Source organism: Periplaneta americana, chromosome 1, assembly GCF_040183065.1.
Source record: "Periplaneta americana isolate PAMFEO1 chromosome 1, P.americana_PAMFEO1_priV1, whole genome shotgun sequence".
Taxonomy (NCBI): Eukaryota; Metazoa; Arthropoda; class Insecta; order Blattodea; family Blattidae; genus Periplaneta; species Periplaneta americana.
In genome coordinates this window covers 54,643,487-54,659,077 of record NC_091117.1, presented here as the reverse complement: position 1 = coordinate 54,659,077, position 15,591 = coordinate 54,643,487, and the positions used below count along the sequence as shown (strand labels likewise).

Below are 15,591 nucleotides of genomic sequence, written 5' to 3'. Positions count from 1 at the left end.
ACCTTGTCAGCCAAATCAACATATCCTGTGGTATTTAGCAGAGGCTTCGTCAGATAACCGGCTATTTTAATTTAACACAAATTTAGAGAAAAGGATAATTATAGAAACTATACTCTATTGTGTGTCACATTGTGGATCCATGTAGGCTAGTGTGTACGGAATATCGTTCCTTAATGTCATAATGAGACGAAAGTGAAACTTAAACCTATGAACACGCTACTAGAAAATTCAATAAGTGGATTTAATGTTGTTCCGTCAATGACTTAACATGTTATACAAGAGGTATAAAACCTTTATATTACATTTTTAATTCTTCGTATTAACGTTTTCGTCGCCTTTACTTGCGACATCATCAGATACCATTTTTACAATCATAATATAATAACCTCTGCAATTGTTTATACCTTATGTATAAAAGTCATTGACGAAACAACATTAAATACACTTATTAAATTTCAAAGACTTATCTGAAAAAGTTCTTCAAAATGAATTCAAGAATAGAAAATTCAAGCTTATAATAGTCCACTATCATCTGAAATGCAGAGAAAATTATCACATTCCTTTTTGAGAATTTTACATGAGAAATCTACAATAAAAATACTTGGAAAGCAATGCCTTTATAATGTCTGGTACTTATTTCTTACAGATTTATTCAAGTCAGGTTCATGGCAATTAAATGGTTTAACGATAATGTAACACCTATTTCTATGAGAAATATATACAAGTCACAATGTAATTTACGTGCAATGTGAATCACGATCCACAGATCCTGTACAATTCACGTCGGCAATATATCAATAAATTATTATTTACTGTCCTGGAAAATACTTTCTTGAATTGCCTTACAAGTTAGTGATACGTCTGTAACGTACACGACAAGGATTTGAGAACTGTACCGTTACTACCTTTATTACCTTGTGAGATAGGTAACGCATGATTTTATAGTCTCTGCTTCCGTTAGACCTCCTAACGTATAGACAAAAACTATATCTACAGAATGGATCTTACATAGGAGTTATCTGTAATATTTTTTGATACACTGGATTCCATTAATGCCGTCTCGTTTCTTAGTCTTACTGACAACTAAAACTACATCTACTACCTCCGCCACTACTGCGCAAGTGCGGGTTGACTCGTCTGTATTCTCTATATTCTGGTTTCCAGTGGTGTCCATGCTAGAGTAGTAGTTACACAATCTATTGCGATGTATTCCAACATTTCAGAGGTGCAGCGTCACGTCACTGCTCGTAAGAATGCCATCTGTGTGTCTGTTATATATCCACAACTTACTAACGTAGCAGTTGGACGGGAATGAAGTACTAGCTACAAACGAACTTCAAAACGTGACGGCATTAATGGAATAGATTGTACATATTTTATGATAGAAATGTAAGGTAAAAAAAGTCATAACCATCCTTATATTTTCTGTAATCTTTTAGTTGAGACGGGCATAAGCATATGTCACCAATGAAGGCGAGCATTTCGAACACTTGGCGTGAAATTTGTTTCTGCAGGTATGACTCTAGCATATTTTAGAAGAAACGAGCATCCTAAAATCAGTTTATACAAATACATTAAATTTTAGTTTTGTAATTATTCAGTTCATGTAGCAATTAGAGCATTAAAATAGCAGTAACAGAGAACTTATGCTACCGGAGTAGAAAGACAGTAAATACTTCAACTCGTGATCTGACGTTGCGCTCGGGTTCGAACCCTTCTTGGGCCATCTCACTTTTTTTTTTTCATGACGAACTGTGTTAAGAGATGGGTTTCTTCACAGTTCCTTTAGTTATATTTATTAAATATAAATGTATACAACTTGTTCAACTTTCTAGTCATATTTCATTAACTGTTCGAAAGCATGGCCTGGAAGCTCGCAGTGTGAAGGGTGATTGTGGAAGAGTTGGTGAAATGATGATAGCGAGGGGAAACAGGAGAACTCCGAGAAAACCCCTTCGGCACGCGCTTTGTCTGCCACAAATTTCACTCTGGACTCAGATGGGGATCGAACCTATTCGTAAAGCAGAAAGACTAACCACTAGGCTTTGGACTATATTTTCCACAGTTCTAACAACAGTTCGCACATTAGTAGGCACTTGAAGTGATTGATACATTACAGTACAGTTCACAGTCTTACTTCACAAGCACTACGTTCAGTGGCAATTGGGAAATGCCGATGAAGAAAAAATTCATTCTACATTTCTATGTCCTTCGTTATGATTCAATCAATAACGTTACTATAGGTTAACAACCGCCAAAACTCCGCTGTAGGAGGTTACTAAACCTTACCGACGCGCTGAAGGAGGAGTCTTCCTCCATTAATCTGAACCATTGTCACACTGATTGACAAGTCATCTGTTGCATCACTGCTATCACTTAAACTTCTAACGAAATTATTCTGTCAGTTTCACTGTCTAATATATTAGCACTACAAAAAATATTGTTCTTAGTTATTTTTAACGTGATCAACACATTTCTTCCACTTGTCTTTTCCCTATTCTGCGAAAAGGCAGCAACAGAATCGTTCCTTTACGTTAAGTGGGATTTTTATTACAAAAATCCAATTGAAAAGACTTGAGACAATTGATTAAAAATTTCAGTCTGGCCCTTAAGTAAATGAAACCAATCAAAACAATAAATGCTTATTTTTAAAACAATGTTGGGTTTTGAAGATAAATAATGTTTATGTACGCGCGCTACGTGACGGACTGCGAGCAGTCAGACATAAACTTAACAAGTGATAATATCTTGTTGACTCATTCTATTAATCTGAGTTTTTTCAACATAAATTATAATGTATTTAGACGATTTATACACTGCAACTACCGACTTATCTTTTCAAGGAAAATAGTTATCGTTGATTGATTTTCTACTTCAAAAAACATATTTTTCCCTCACTACAATAGTATAAAATAAACCTCAATTAAGGAGTCTTACATTTGTAAGATTGCGGCGACTCAAACATCTTAGAAATCTGCAAACAATATTCTTCAATATGTTTTTTTCCTAATTAGAATGTAACTACTACTTTTTGAGTTTTTATTAAGTATAAAAAAGCAAAAAATATTCTACTTCATTGATAGTCTACGTGAGTAGCGTCTTCTCCCGTTATTGATTGACAATTAGGAAGGAGGAGGTGAATAGTATACTATGTCACTCTTTAAAATTGACGCATGCGCAGACCAACGGAGTTTTGTAAGTTGTTCCCCTATAGCTACAAAACCAGCGGACTCTAGTTCGACCTCAGTCCTGAAATAGATATTTATCTTCATCCTAAAAGAATGGGTATGTGTTCCTTATGTTCTGCACTGTTTTAGAGAAGTGACCATTCGCTATGTCGACTATATGACCAGGGAATGATGCTCTTTGTGAATGTCTAATATTGTTTCACATCTTCACACAAACAGGTACAGAACGGGCCCTATATCTGGAGGAAAATTATGATTGTATCTAGAAACCCACCGTTGAAAACGTCAATACCGTCGGGAGAGATGCAACACAAGAGAATAAAAAGAAATAAAAGAGGCGCAACAGCCGTGAGTAGAACGCTTGAGAAGGTTACAAAAAATACAGCTTAAATTAAGGCCGCAGGTGTATATTAGAAACTGAGCAAAATTTTAAATGAAAAACGATGGCACCTTAAATTATGTCGCAAATTTACAACGTATACGTTTTCTATCAAACCGAACATGTATTTATGAATGACAGCTGCCTGGAAAAGGCCTTAATGAAATACACAGGGTGATTCTCACATTGGATTCACGTCCTTGAAACCATGCCATGCAGACTGTCAACGCAGCGAGCGGAATACCTATCTGTGTGTATTTACTTTGTAACAGTGGCGGTTTGTCCTAAGAAATGTGTTCACTAATTGTGTATTCAATTTCCTTCCCGACCTTTTACAATTTGACTGAAATCTGGCTCAGTGTTTGTGACAGCAATACTTAGTAACGCTCCTAACTTTTTGTCAGATAAACGCAACCTTCCTTTTGGCTTAAGCCGCATTTTATGTGTTCTTTGCAGACTTGGGTAAAATAAACATTGCCATTATTTTTTTTGGGGAAAATATTCATGATAATATGATTTTTCGAGTGATCTAAAAAAAATGTTCTCCGCATAAATCTCTGCTTTTTAAAATTCTATCTTTCAGCACTACTATTTGCTATTGCTGCAAATTTAAATTAGCACTCCGAACGTCGATCGTCACGGGGTTTGCAAATATTAAAAAAACTATCACAATAACGTGAAAGTATTAAAATGGATGGCTAGTAAACTCTGATTTAAATTTTTCTAAAAGATTCCAATATTGTTCACTCGTGTGATAAGATATATTACTTAGCGATTTTAACATTCAAAATAGTGAAGCTCTTTTAATAGTAGCTGGGATTTCCATAAATGTAATGAGTTTAGGAGTGCCTTTACTGCTAAAAAAAATCAGTTATATTTTTATATTTCCATTGATGTATGCAATTGAGATGACTAAGATACTCACTGATTGCAGTAAGAAATCCGAGGTCGCTTATGGAATCCTCAATTTCTAGTGACAGAAGAGGGTTTCCTAAAATAAATAGATAGGCAGAGGGAAAAAAAAAACATAATTATTAATCAATTATGCACCTAGTAAAGTATATTTTACTACATTAAAATTATCACACATTATCTCCTCATTCTCTAACAAAAAATTACTTTCGCATTCCTTTTTAAAACTACATTTACGTGAAGACCTTGAAGTTTTAGACAGCATAATGGTACAATAATATACTAGCTGTGGTATGTTCAAATTTTGGTTGGTGCAAGTTACTTGGTTGAGGTTTTTTCCGAGGTTTTCCCTTAACCAATTGAAGCACAATTGCTGGGTACTTTCGGCGTTGGACCTTGGATACATTTCGCCATCGTAAATTACACTTTCTCTCGTTCATCATCTCCGTTTCCTTCCTAGGTTTCGGGCTTGTTCCGATGTAGAGGAGGCTGCGAGCCGCCACCGAACTTGGACTTCGTGGATATGTGGTCATTCGTTGCTGGTGGTAGTGCTATGCATCGTAGGCTCTTAACTGGTAACTCGTGGAACCGGGGATGAGGGACCGCGGTGAGGCCTATGCGGAAAGGTAAAAGTGATCATGTAGGTTGTAGGGGAGTTCGGGGTGGCGCACAGAGGGACCTACAGTGCTGGGGCTTAGAGCATGCAGGTCATTCCTTCCCGGGTAGTAGAATGAATCCACCAGAGCGGACTGCGTGCAAGGACAGTTCTAGTCCGTGTCCTCCCCTGAAGCGAGACTAATAGATGGGACCAGTGCCCACCCAACATCGTGATGAATTTAGAGAGCTCCAATAGGCAGCGAAATCCGGTTACAGAAACGAGCTGGAAGAGGATCATCATGCTAACCACACGATACCTTCGTTCTGCTTGGATGATCGTTCACCTGATAAATGTGGACGTGAGGCCAGCAACCAGTTGGTCGGCTGTAGCGCCATGTATTTAATTTAATGTTAACGTACTTATTTCAATTTCGTGAAATGAATAGAGAAACTAAAAAAACGCTGAGCCACGAATTATTTATAAACAAGATGCAAGACCTGTCGAATGAGACTTCTGCAGAAACGCAGTGATTACACGTTTACGTGCCGCTTGCAATACTAGGGCTTAGATATTACCGACGTTTTGAATTCTTCTCTGGTTTAAGAAGGCGCTGTCTACGCTTACCACATAAATAATCATTAGGCGCACTACGAATGCTGGATGGATAACACTTCTGTCTAGTGCCAGGTGTTTTATGACCTCAGAAAACGGAAAACGATACATTAACCGTGACATTACTACCCTGACGTTGAGACAAACCTGTACATATTAAGACATACAACATTGAAATGGCAGAAGTAACAATCAATGTCTGGGGCTTCTCTACTGTATCAGTGTGACATTCGACTCAAATAGACAATAGTGAATTATTTAAATATCAAGTCTGCATGACCTCTCAGTCAATTTCTCAATAAAGTAATAAAGACTCTCAATCTACAGGGAGATCGTATCTACAATGCTAATAAAGTACCGCTGGAACTGCATGTATATACAAGACAGTTAAAAAATTATACAAAACCAAATAGATATGTTCAAGTGAAGACATACCAAGTTGACTCAAATTACCGACACAGTATTACATCTACTGACAGTCAAGTTTTCGTAGATTCAATACCGATTTTACTCATCGTTTCAATTTGTTTATTTTTCTTTATTTTATTTCATTTATTGCATTATATAGATCTTATATCAGCATCGTAGTTCTAAGATGCTGAACAAGTCAAAAGTTATACAAAAATATACAACACATTGCAAGCAAATTAATTAAGCAGAGTTATAACTAATTTTCGAACTTACACAATTTTAAAGTCATCATGAAATTCTTACCGAATGTTTATGCTCTTATTAGTACATTTTACACCAAATTTGGGCTACGTGGGTTTATCGGTTTAGAAGTTATTAGCATTTATTAACTTTTAATTATTATTCGACATAAAAAGTCTCTTACATAATTTTAATCTGATGGTGAAATTATGCAGAAATGAACTTGACGCGCGCGCGCGCGCACACACACACACACACACAGATTTTTTAGTGAGTTATTTAACGACGCTGTATCAACTACTAGGTTATTTAGCGTCGATGAGATAGGTGATAGCGAGATGAGGCCGAGGATTCGCCATAGATTACCTGGCATTCACTTTACGGTTGGGGAAAACCTCGGGAAAAAACAACCAGGTAATCAGCCCAAGCGGGGATCGAACCCGCGCCCGAGAGCACCTTGAGACCGGCAGGCAAACGCCTTAACCGACTGAGCCATACCGGTGGCTACACAGAAATAGGATATAACAAAAACTGTTATTGAGTTTAATCTTTTATGTAAATTTTACTTTCTACAAATTTTCAACTCTCAGTTTCATTATTAAAAATTATTGTAATTTAAGGTATTAACGTATTTACTAAATACTAAATTTAACGTGTTTATACGTTTTATGTGGTGGCTGAGTGATCAGATCTTCAGCCTATCACTCAGGTGATCCGGGTTCGAGTCCCGGTCAGGCCTGGGATTTTTCATTGTGGTGGACAAGTTCGCAAATTGGGAGTTTTCTCAAGGTCCTCCCGTTTCCACATATTAGGCATCTACATCATTCGTCATTCCATAGCTTCCCCGAACGTCACCTGGCGACACACAGAGGAGATTGGCCTAGGGTCGAGGGGGGGGGGGTGCCTGCTTGTAACTTGGGTACACAGCGAACTTCAGTGTAGTCAGCCGGTGTGAATTTGGGAATGCGCCGAACTTGAGGGTTAGAGCAATAGGTGCTCGGCCAAAGTGCTCCCTCCCGAAATTCCATTTCATTTCAACGTATTTATACTAAAATTAATTTGGCATATAAACCCAGACCAAATTTTAATATCTGCATTTATTACAACATTCTCTGAAAATGTCAACAGATTCGGTAAGAACTGCATCGCAAGGGACAGTAAAAAGCTAATACCGAATTGAAGAAACAGAGAATGATAATCTACTTACTTCAGAACTGCCCATGTCTGCTGGGAACTTAAGAAAAAATGGAGTAACAGATAAAGTGATAAGTGATAACATATTCTGACAGAGGAAGAACTGAACTTTCTTAAATAGAAAAAATTAACAATCAATCTTTTTGTCCAAATTCCTCAAACTTAAAATCATAACGCACCTTAAATTTACAAGCAATTCGTCAACCGAGTACAATGTATGAGTATACAGCCTGTTCCAGAAAAGTCGTCCACATTGAAATAGTCGTCCATTGGGGATGGATAAACAAGCTGGTTTAACGACTTTTAAACAAAGGATATAAATCTTAACTGAATATAACCTTCTTCACCCCTGATACTTCTTCAAAATGCATCCAACATGACACATGATCCATGCGAGTATTCTACAGTATTACTTGAAGAAATTGACGGTGTTTATGGGACACGGTGTATAGAAATTTTATTAATTATTTCTGAACCTTTTCTCTTGGCCCTTCAAAGCTTAAAGATAATTAGGCAATGCAATAAAGACTGCATGAAAGATAATGCTTATGGTGAAGTCGATATCACATCATTTAATTTAAAATTAACAAGTCAGTGAATGTTCAATAAGAAAATGCGTGAGTAAAATAGTTAAACATATCAGGTAAAAAATAATTTTCATTAGAAATTACTTGGAAAACACTCTCGAGAACTTGGTTTTCAATTTTAAAGCGCTGTATACGATTTATTAGTCTTAATTTTTAGTGAGGAAGGTTTTCCATTAAACTGTTAGACGTATGTAACAAACATCACCAGTTGGTTATTGTTACTTTCTGTGTCTCTCGAATTATAACATTTCCTTATTGTATTTACTAATTCACCATGAACTCAGTACAGAAAGCAGAACGGTGGACCTATCCATGAACATGACCAAATCAAAACTGATAGACTAATAGACTCCAAACCCCAATCACAGTAGATGGAACGATTGTACCATATGTAAATGAGTATGTAGGCTATACCTAGGGTAACAAGTATCCTTCGAAGACAGCATGGAGAGAGAAATACAACGAGAATCGCACTGACATGGCGTGCATTTTGGTCCCTTAAATTCGTGCTGCTAGATAAAACCCTCAGCAGAACACTAAAACTAGACACCCTAGAAACCTGCATTTACCCAGTATTGCTCTATGAAAGTCAGGCATAGTCACTAACATCTAAACAGACGAAAGCGATACAAATATGCCAAACGAAGATGATACTAAAAATTCTAGGCTTATCCTTAATAGACAGAATCACCAACTGCTTCAAAGGGCATCAACTATAGATATCGCACATCTAGCTTTTAAAAGTAAATGGAGCTGGGGAGGCCACGTCGCAAGAATGGAGGACGACCGTTGGATTTACAAGTCTACCATGTGGGACCTCAGAGTAGGCAGGCGGCTTCGAGGCAGACTAAGGAGAAGATGGGCAGACATCTTCAAAGAATACGGAGGTCGACAATGGTACAGTACAGCAAGAGGAAGAGAGTGGAAAATTCTAAGGAACAGCCTGACCAGTGCCCGTGATTAAGTAGCTCGCCGAGTTAGGTATACAAGAGCTAAACTCTTAACAGGAGGCCATTGCCCTGCAGGGACATAAATAAGCTTATCTTTATCTTCATTTACTAATTAAATCAGCTAACCAAATTATGTTTCTTAAACATTTTGGCACACTAATAAAACATTTGCCTCTGATTGAGGTTCTGACTGATATGTACATCTATTAACAGGCAGTACATCTCACTTGACGATACGTATGTAATGCAGGGGGAAATGAACTGGCCACACTACCCCATTATCTCCTGACCTAGTTGCCTCATAAGTTATGCCTTGTCGGCATCACTGGTGAGGTTCGGACCTGTCTTCGGACAGTTGACTAAACAACTGTATTTACAGAAGACAGTGAGACATGTCCTGAACAACAGAGAACATGAATATTAATCACAATTCTTATTGTAAAAATAAGAATGACTCAATATTTAAAGATCAATCAACAAATCAACTTTACTCTTGAGTAAATTTCGTAATAGTGATAAGAGACAAGCACGGAACACAGATGTAGTTATTATGTATGCAAATTCAAACATAAAAGTGGGAAAAGTGACAAAGATGTTATTACAAGGCCAAATCAACACTGGAAAGAAACATTGGAACATAATGAAATGCGTGTGCAACTGGGAAGTGGGCAGTTGGATGCATGCACTTTGACCCCGATCTTGTGGGGGAGGAAGGGGGTGGGAATCTACTCGGAAATCAATACAAAGTACGGGTCGGTGGTGGTATAGTAGCGGTACTCTCTGTAGAGCGGGCCAAGCAGGGGGTGCAGAACAAACGAGAAGACCCTACAGTGGAGTCTCGATCATGCGGAGGTGGGAGTGACGGCAGTGGCAGTGCCAATGATTATGATGATCATTATGATGATGGACCACAATCCAGACGTCATCTCTCACTCACACTCTCCGTCTCTCTCCATTCCACTGCGCTCGTTTCTACCCTTCACGGAATTAACCCTCTCTGAACTAGAATATATGGAATTGAAGCGGCGTCCATTTTCACCCCCTCCTAAAAATACCAACACTTGTTACTTTAGCTGAAATTCAGTCATTAGCTCAGCGAAAACACAATTAAAAACATTCACATTTTTATCGGATTAAAGCTTTTGATGTAACGCCGAGAGAAAATGCTCCGGGCGCGCACTACAACTTGAATTCAGCCGGGGGATCGTATCCTGAGAACAGATATCCTTGCTTAGGTTTGTGACATCGATCGCCGCAGCGCGGCTCTGGAGCCGAAAATTATCGAATGACAGTCCCCTTCTTTAAAACAAGAACTGCAGAGATACATGCAACTTTAAAAATCAATACTCCATACTCTAGTGAAAACGCAGTTGCTGTGAGCACGTCGAAGTGTATTTAGAACATAACAGAGCTGCAATCATTTAACTCGAGAGGTAGGGGCGCAGAATTGCAATGTTTCTTACTTGCATGAAACAAAATGCGCAAACAGCAATGAATTATACCTGTTATCAAACGGAACAAATTGACAGGCGTTACGTCAGTCTAAAGCAAATACTAACGCTATTCTCAACACAATATAAACGAAAGCAACAAGCTGCTTCACTTTAAGAATTATTTTACAATATACATACATACATACATACATACATACATACATACATACATACATACATACATACATACATACATACATACATACATACATACATACATACATACATACATACATACATACGAGAGAGTCAAAAAGTAACCTTAACAATTGTTTTATTAATTGAATATGTACAATAAGACTACAAACACTTCTTCAGTTTTTAACATAGTCCCCACTACGTTCAATGCAAGTGTTCCTGTTATACTATGTTGAAAGTGATGAAGTGTTTGTAGTCTTATTGTACATATTCAATTAATAAAACAATTATTAAGGTTACTTTTTGACTCTCCCTCGTACATACATACATACATACATACATACATACATACATAAAGTAGGGTACGATACATACATGTATACATAATATACAATAATACATACATACATACATAATATACATAAATTCATACATACAAACATGTACACATACGTACACACATACATAATATATACAGTACATCCATACAATACAATACAACACAATGCATGCATACATACATACATACATATATGAAGTAGGGTACGATACATACATATATACATTAATACATACATAATACACAGCCTACATATATACAGTACATCCATACAATACAATACAATACAATACAACAATACATACATACATACATACATACATACATACATGAAGTAGGGTACGATACATACATATATACATTAATACATACATAATGCATACATACATAATATACATAAATTCATACATACAAACATGTACACATACGTACACACATACATAGCCTACATATATACAGTACATCCATACAATACAATACAACACCATGCATGCATACATACATACATACATACATACATACATACATACATACATACATACATTACATTACATTACATTACATTACATTACCCAAAATGAATCTCATTTTCGTAAACTTACTTCTCATGCGTTACATTTACACGAAATCTGTAACAAGTTACATCTCACGTTAACTCGTTTACACCATAGTTTTATTTACACGACAGAACAACACTTTATCCTTACGTTTAGCAAAGTACTTTCAAACTCATGGTAGAAGTGAATGAAACGAAGATGTTTTCTAAATTCAAAAACAGTGCAAGGAAAATCTTCAAAAGATAAGAGCCATCAAATTTATGGCTACAAAGATCTCAATGAATGAGGAATTAAATGCTTCAACTAATTAACATTTCCCTACAACAAAAATCATATTTTTGAACATCTATTTTAGTATTAAAGCAACAGAGAAGGGTACAGTGAACTTGCTCTACCGTTAACATACAAATATTAACTAAGACGCTCAATCTCAAATGAGAATAAGTCTACTTCATGTGACTCTGCCCTACTAAATGGAGGACTCCGGAATCGAATTCGATGCGTATCATTCTACCTCCACAATTAACCTTAACTTTCCACAAGCTGTTGTACAACTACAAAGCAACTAATTCATGCAGCCATCTGATTATATAGTACTAAACGACATATCAGATGGCGTACTTACAAATCACGGGACGTGGAAATTGTGGTAGGGTTTACCTGAACTAGCACTGACACATGGCGGCGGGTACTCACTCGATAATAAATACTGCATAACAGTGCAGGCTCCAGCTACAGAACCGGATAATAGCGAAACGAGAGTATTGCAGTAGCCTACACAGCGCGTTCGTTCGATTTAGCTCAAGTTCATACTGGCCTTAGGGAAGATCTCCGCTACCACCACCTGTGTGCTGCGGCAAACACGCGGTGATACATCCCTCTCGTACAACAAGCAAACGTCGATCAGGGCCGGAGTTTTTCTCAGTCATCACCTCTTTGGTCGAAAGTAACAGTTATCATTTAGCGAATTTTTAGACCCAAAACACAGGAATCATATTACCATAAAGACTACGGCAATGACGTCACGCGAGGGAACTAGTCACAGTACACAAGTCATCACTTACAGCCACGGGCATCAACGTCGGTTAAAAAAAATAAGTAACCATGGGTTACAAAAGCACGGTTAAAAAGAAACCATGGTCAAAACGTAATTTCTGTGCACTATTCATAATCACCGGTTACTTAATCACGGTTAGCTAACACCTCACTTAACCAGAGTAAAGTCTGTGACGGTGCGTTGTTTCTACAAAATGACGAAAGGAAAGCATCCACATCTGTGCAAAGATAACAGTCAACGTCTAAAAACGACTGCGCTTACTCCGTTCTACATCGAAACGGACGTATATTTTATTTTCGCATTGCATTTGTTTGCCTTTCGGCGCTGTTATGTTTACGGGTTGCATTTCTTTGTTTTTCGGTGCTGTTAGGTTAGAATCGTACAAAATGGAAAATTAAAAGCGAAAATGATTATATCCCAATGTGAGTCTGAAGTATTGATAGATTTCATTACTTACTTACTGGCTTTTAAGGAACCCGGAGGTTCATTGCCGCCCTCACATAAGCCCGCCATTGGTCCCTATCCTGAGCAAAATTAATCCATTCTCTATCATCATATCCCACCTTCCTCAAATCCATTTTAATATTATCTTCCCATCTACGTCTCGGCCTCCCTAAAGGTCTTTTTCCCTCCGGCCTCCCAACTAATACTCTAAATGCATTTCTGGATTCGCCCATACGTGATACATGCCCTGCCCATCTTAAACGTCTGGATTTAATGTTCCTAATTATGTCAGGTGAAGAATTTCATTACTAGATTTAAATATGGGGAATCCTTAATATGTTATATCCATAAAGTAAACGAATGAAGCAGATTAGTAAGAATGTGTGTACAATCCAGGACCACAATTTACGAGGGAAGTAGGCAATATTCTAAGATCCATCCATAATCTCTCTTAGTAGGAAGAGAGATACTCGAGCTATTCCCATTAAAATACTAAAAATATCAGCTGCATAAAATCGTAATGCAAACAGCCGATTCATGAAAGAAACAGAACTGCTTGTGGGTTCTTCCAAGTGATCCATTTGTTGGAACGGAAATGACATTATAGATTTTCTGAAGTTTTCTGTCACCTAATTCCTCGCAAGAATTCTATTTCCACTAATAAAACTTCACGCTCACCATCATCTCTATCCAAGTACATTACTAACTGTCTTCGAAATAATCAGCTGTAGATCTGACCGCCATTTTATTTTACTACGCCTGCTGGAGTGGTTAATATTCTGTTTAAGTCCTAACCTAGGTCGTTGCACCGTAAAAATGCTTAACCAGGGGTTAGGTGGCAATTTTAATCGGTGGTTACACTAACCGACGTTGATGTATGTAGTCATTAGTGTTCATCGAGGAAAGGCCGTTTATTTTCATTTTTCCTCACAAAACATCGCAGTTATATATATATATATATATATATATATATATATATATATATATTAAAGTTTAAGTGACATTAAACTGAGTCTGAATACCTCCTAGTCTTTTTGGACTAATGGTACAAAAATCTCATGTACCCTCAAAAAGCATCAGTTCCAAGCAATCAATCCGAAATCTGATCAAGACCTACCCATGACAGTGGGTGCTGATACTCCCTCTGGAAACTGCAAAATCCTTGTAATTACTGCTTTCGTGAACTTAACATCAATAACGAAGTACGTGAGAAGCAACTTAGCGGAAATACGAGTACTAATAATTTAGTAACTTGCTATGAAAATGTGCTAAGTAATTATATGGGAAATAGTAGTAGATAAAAAGAAATTGGATATCAATGGACGTAAATAAAGTTTCCAGCAACACGTTCGTCGCAACTGTGGTACTGACACTTGCACCTCATTTTCCAAGGAAACATTTTGCTACCTTCAATATCAATAATGAGTGTTTACTGTAAATTATACTGTACATAATTATTTAATTACACTGTGTTGTAACTGTATTGTATACAGTCATACATATATTTACATAAATTTTCAGCATGAACAATGCGTAGTTTCATACCTTTCCAAGAATCTTTTGAATCAGGTGCAACTGTATGTTTTTATTTTTTTTAATTTATTTATTTTACGTTTCATTAACTGTGATGGTTATCAAGTAAATTAATGAAATGAAGATGATAATGCCAGTGAAATGAGTCCAGGGTCCAGCGCCGGAAGTTATCTAACATTTGCTCTTAATGGGTTGAGGGAAAATCCCGGAAAAACTTCAACCACGTACTTGTCCCAACCAGGATCTGAACCCGGGCCCACTCGTTTCACAATCAGGCATGCCAACCGTTACTCAACAGCAATGGCCAACTGTTTGTTAAGGCGATTTAACCTGCAAGCATTGTTGCATACTGGTTGCTGCACCTTCAATACTATTTCAGTTGGCTACAGTGCATATTCACTTAACTTCGCGGTTTCGGGACTAAACATACGCCTCTAGTTATCGATTATAACGGAAGTCAGACGAGGTTACTATTAGATATAAACCGTAACATACACAATAAAAATAATAATCAGTGGCACTACAGCCCATTCATGAGCCCAGACCGACCAGTCGGCTGCTGGCTTCACGCCAACATGCCGAAGCAGAGATGGACGATCATCCAACCACAATGGAGATATCGTGTGGTTTGCACGATAATTTCCTCAGCCGTTATAGTTGGCTTTCGTAATTGAATTTCGCTACCTACCGTACCTCACCAAGCGCATCACGATGCTGGGTGGGTAACAATCCCATACATGGCCGAACTTTCATGAGAAATTTCTTTCCCCACGTGTTCCGTAACGCGAGTCCTAAGCAAGCTTACTTAGATCGCGACGAAAGAAATAAGAGATAATGAAATAATTCGGAGTCGCGGAAAATCAGTAACCTCTTCCAAATTCTAGTTCTGAGATGTAGGCTAGTTACGAACAATCCTACAATAATTAAGACAAATACAATAAGCATTACTATGCCAACG

General features: G+C 37.4%; 1 protein-coding gene across 4 annotated transcripts in view; it reads right to left on the bottom strand.

The window, feature by feature from the left end:
- Tlk (Tousled-like kinase) overlaps positions 1 to 15,591 on the bottom strand; it is a 438,411-nt gene that overhangs the window by 262,487 nt on the left and 160,333 nt on the right. The window contains exon 1 of one of the 4 annotated variants that reach the window (XM_069820446.1): positions 12,296 to 12,329. The exons of the other annotated variants lie outside the window; for them this stretch is intronic. Coding sequence (XP_069676547.1) covers positions 12,296 to 12,314 — 19 coding nt within the window. The 5' untranslated portion in view covers positions 12,315 to 12,329. Of the gene's footprint in view, positions 1 to 12,295; positions 12,330 to 15,591 lie in introns of those variants that run through there. 4 annotated transcript variants of the gene reach the window in all.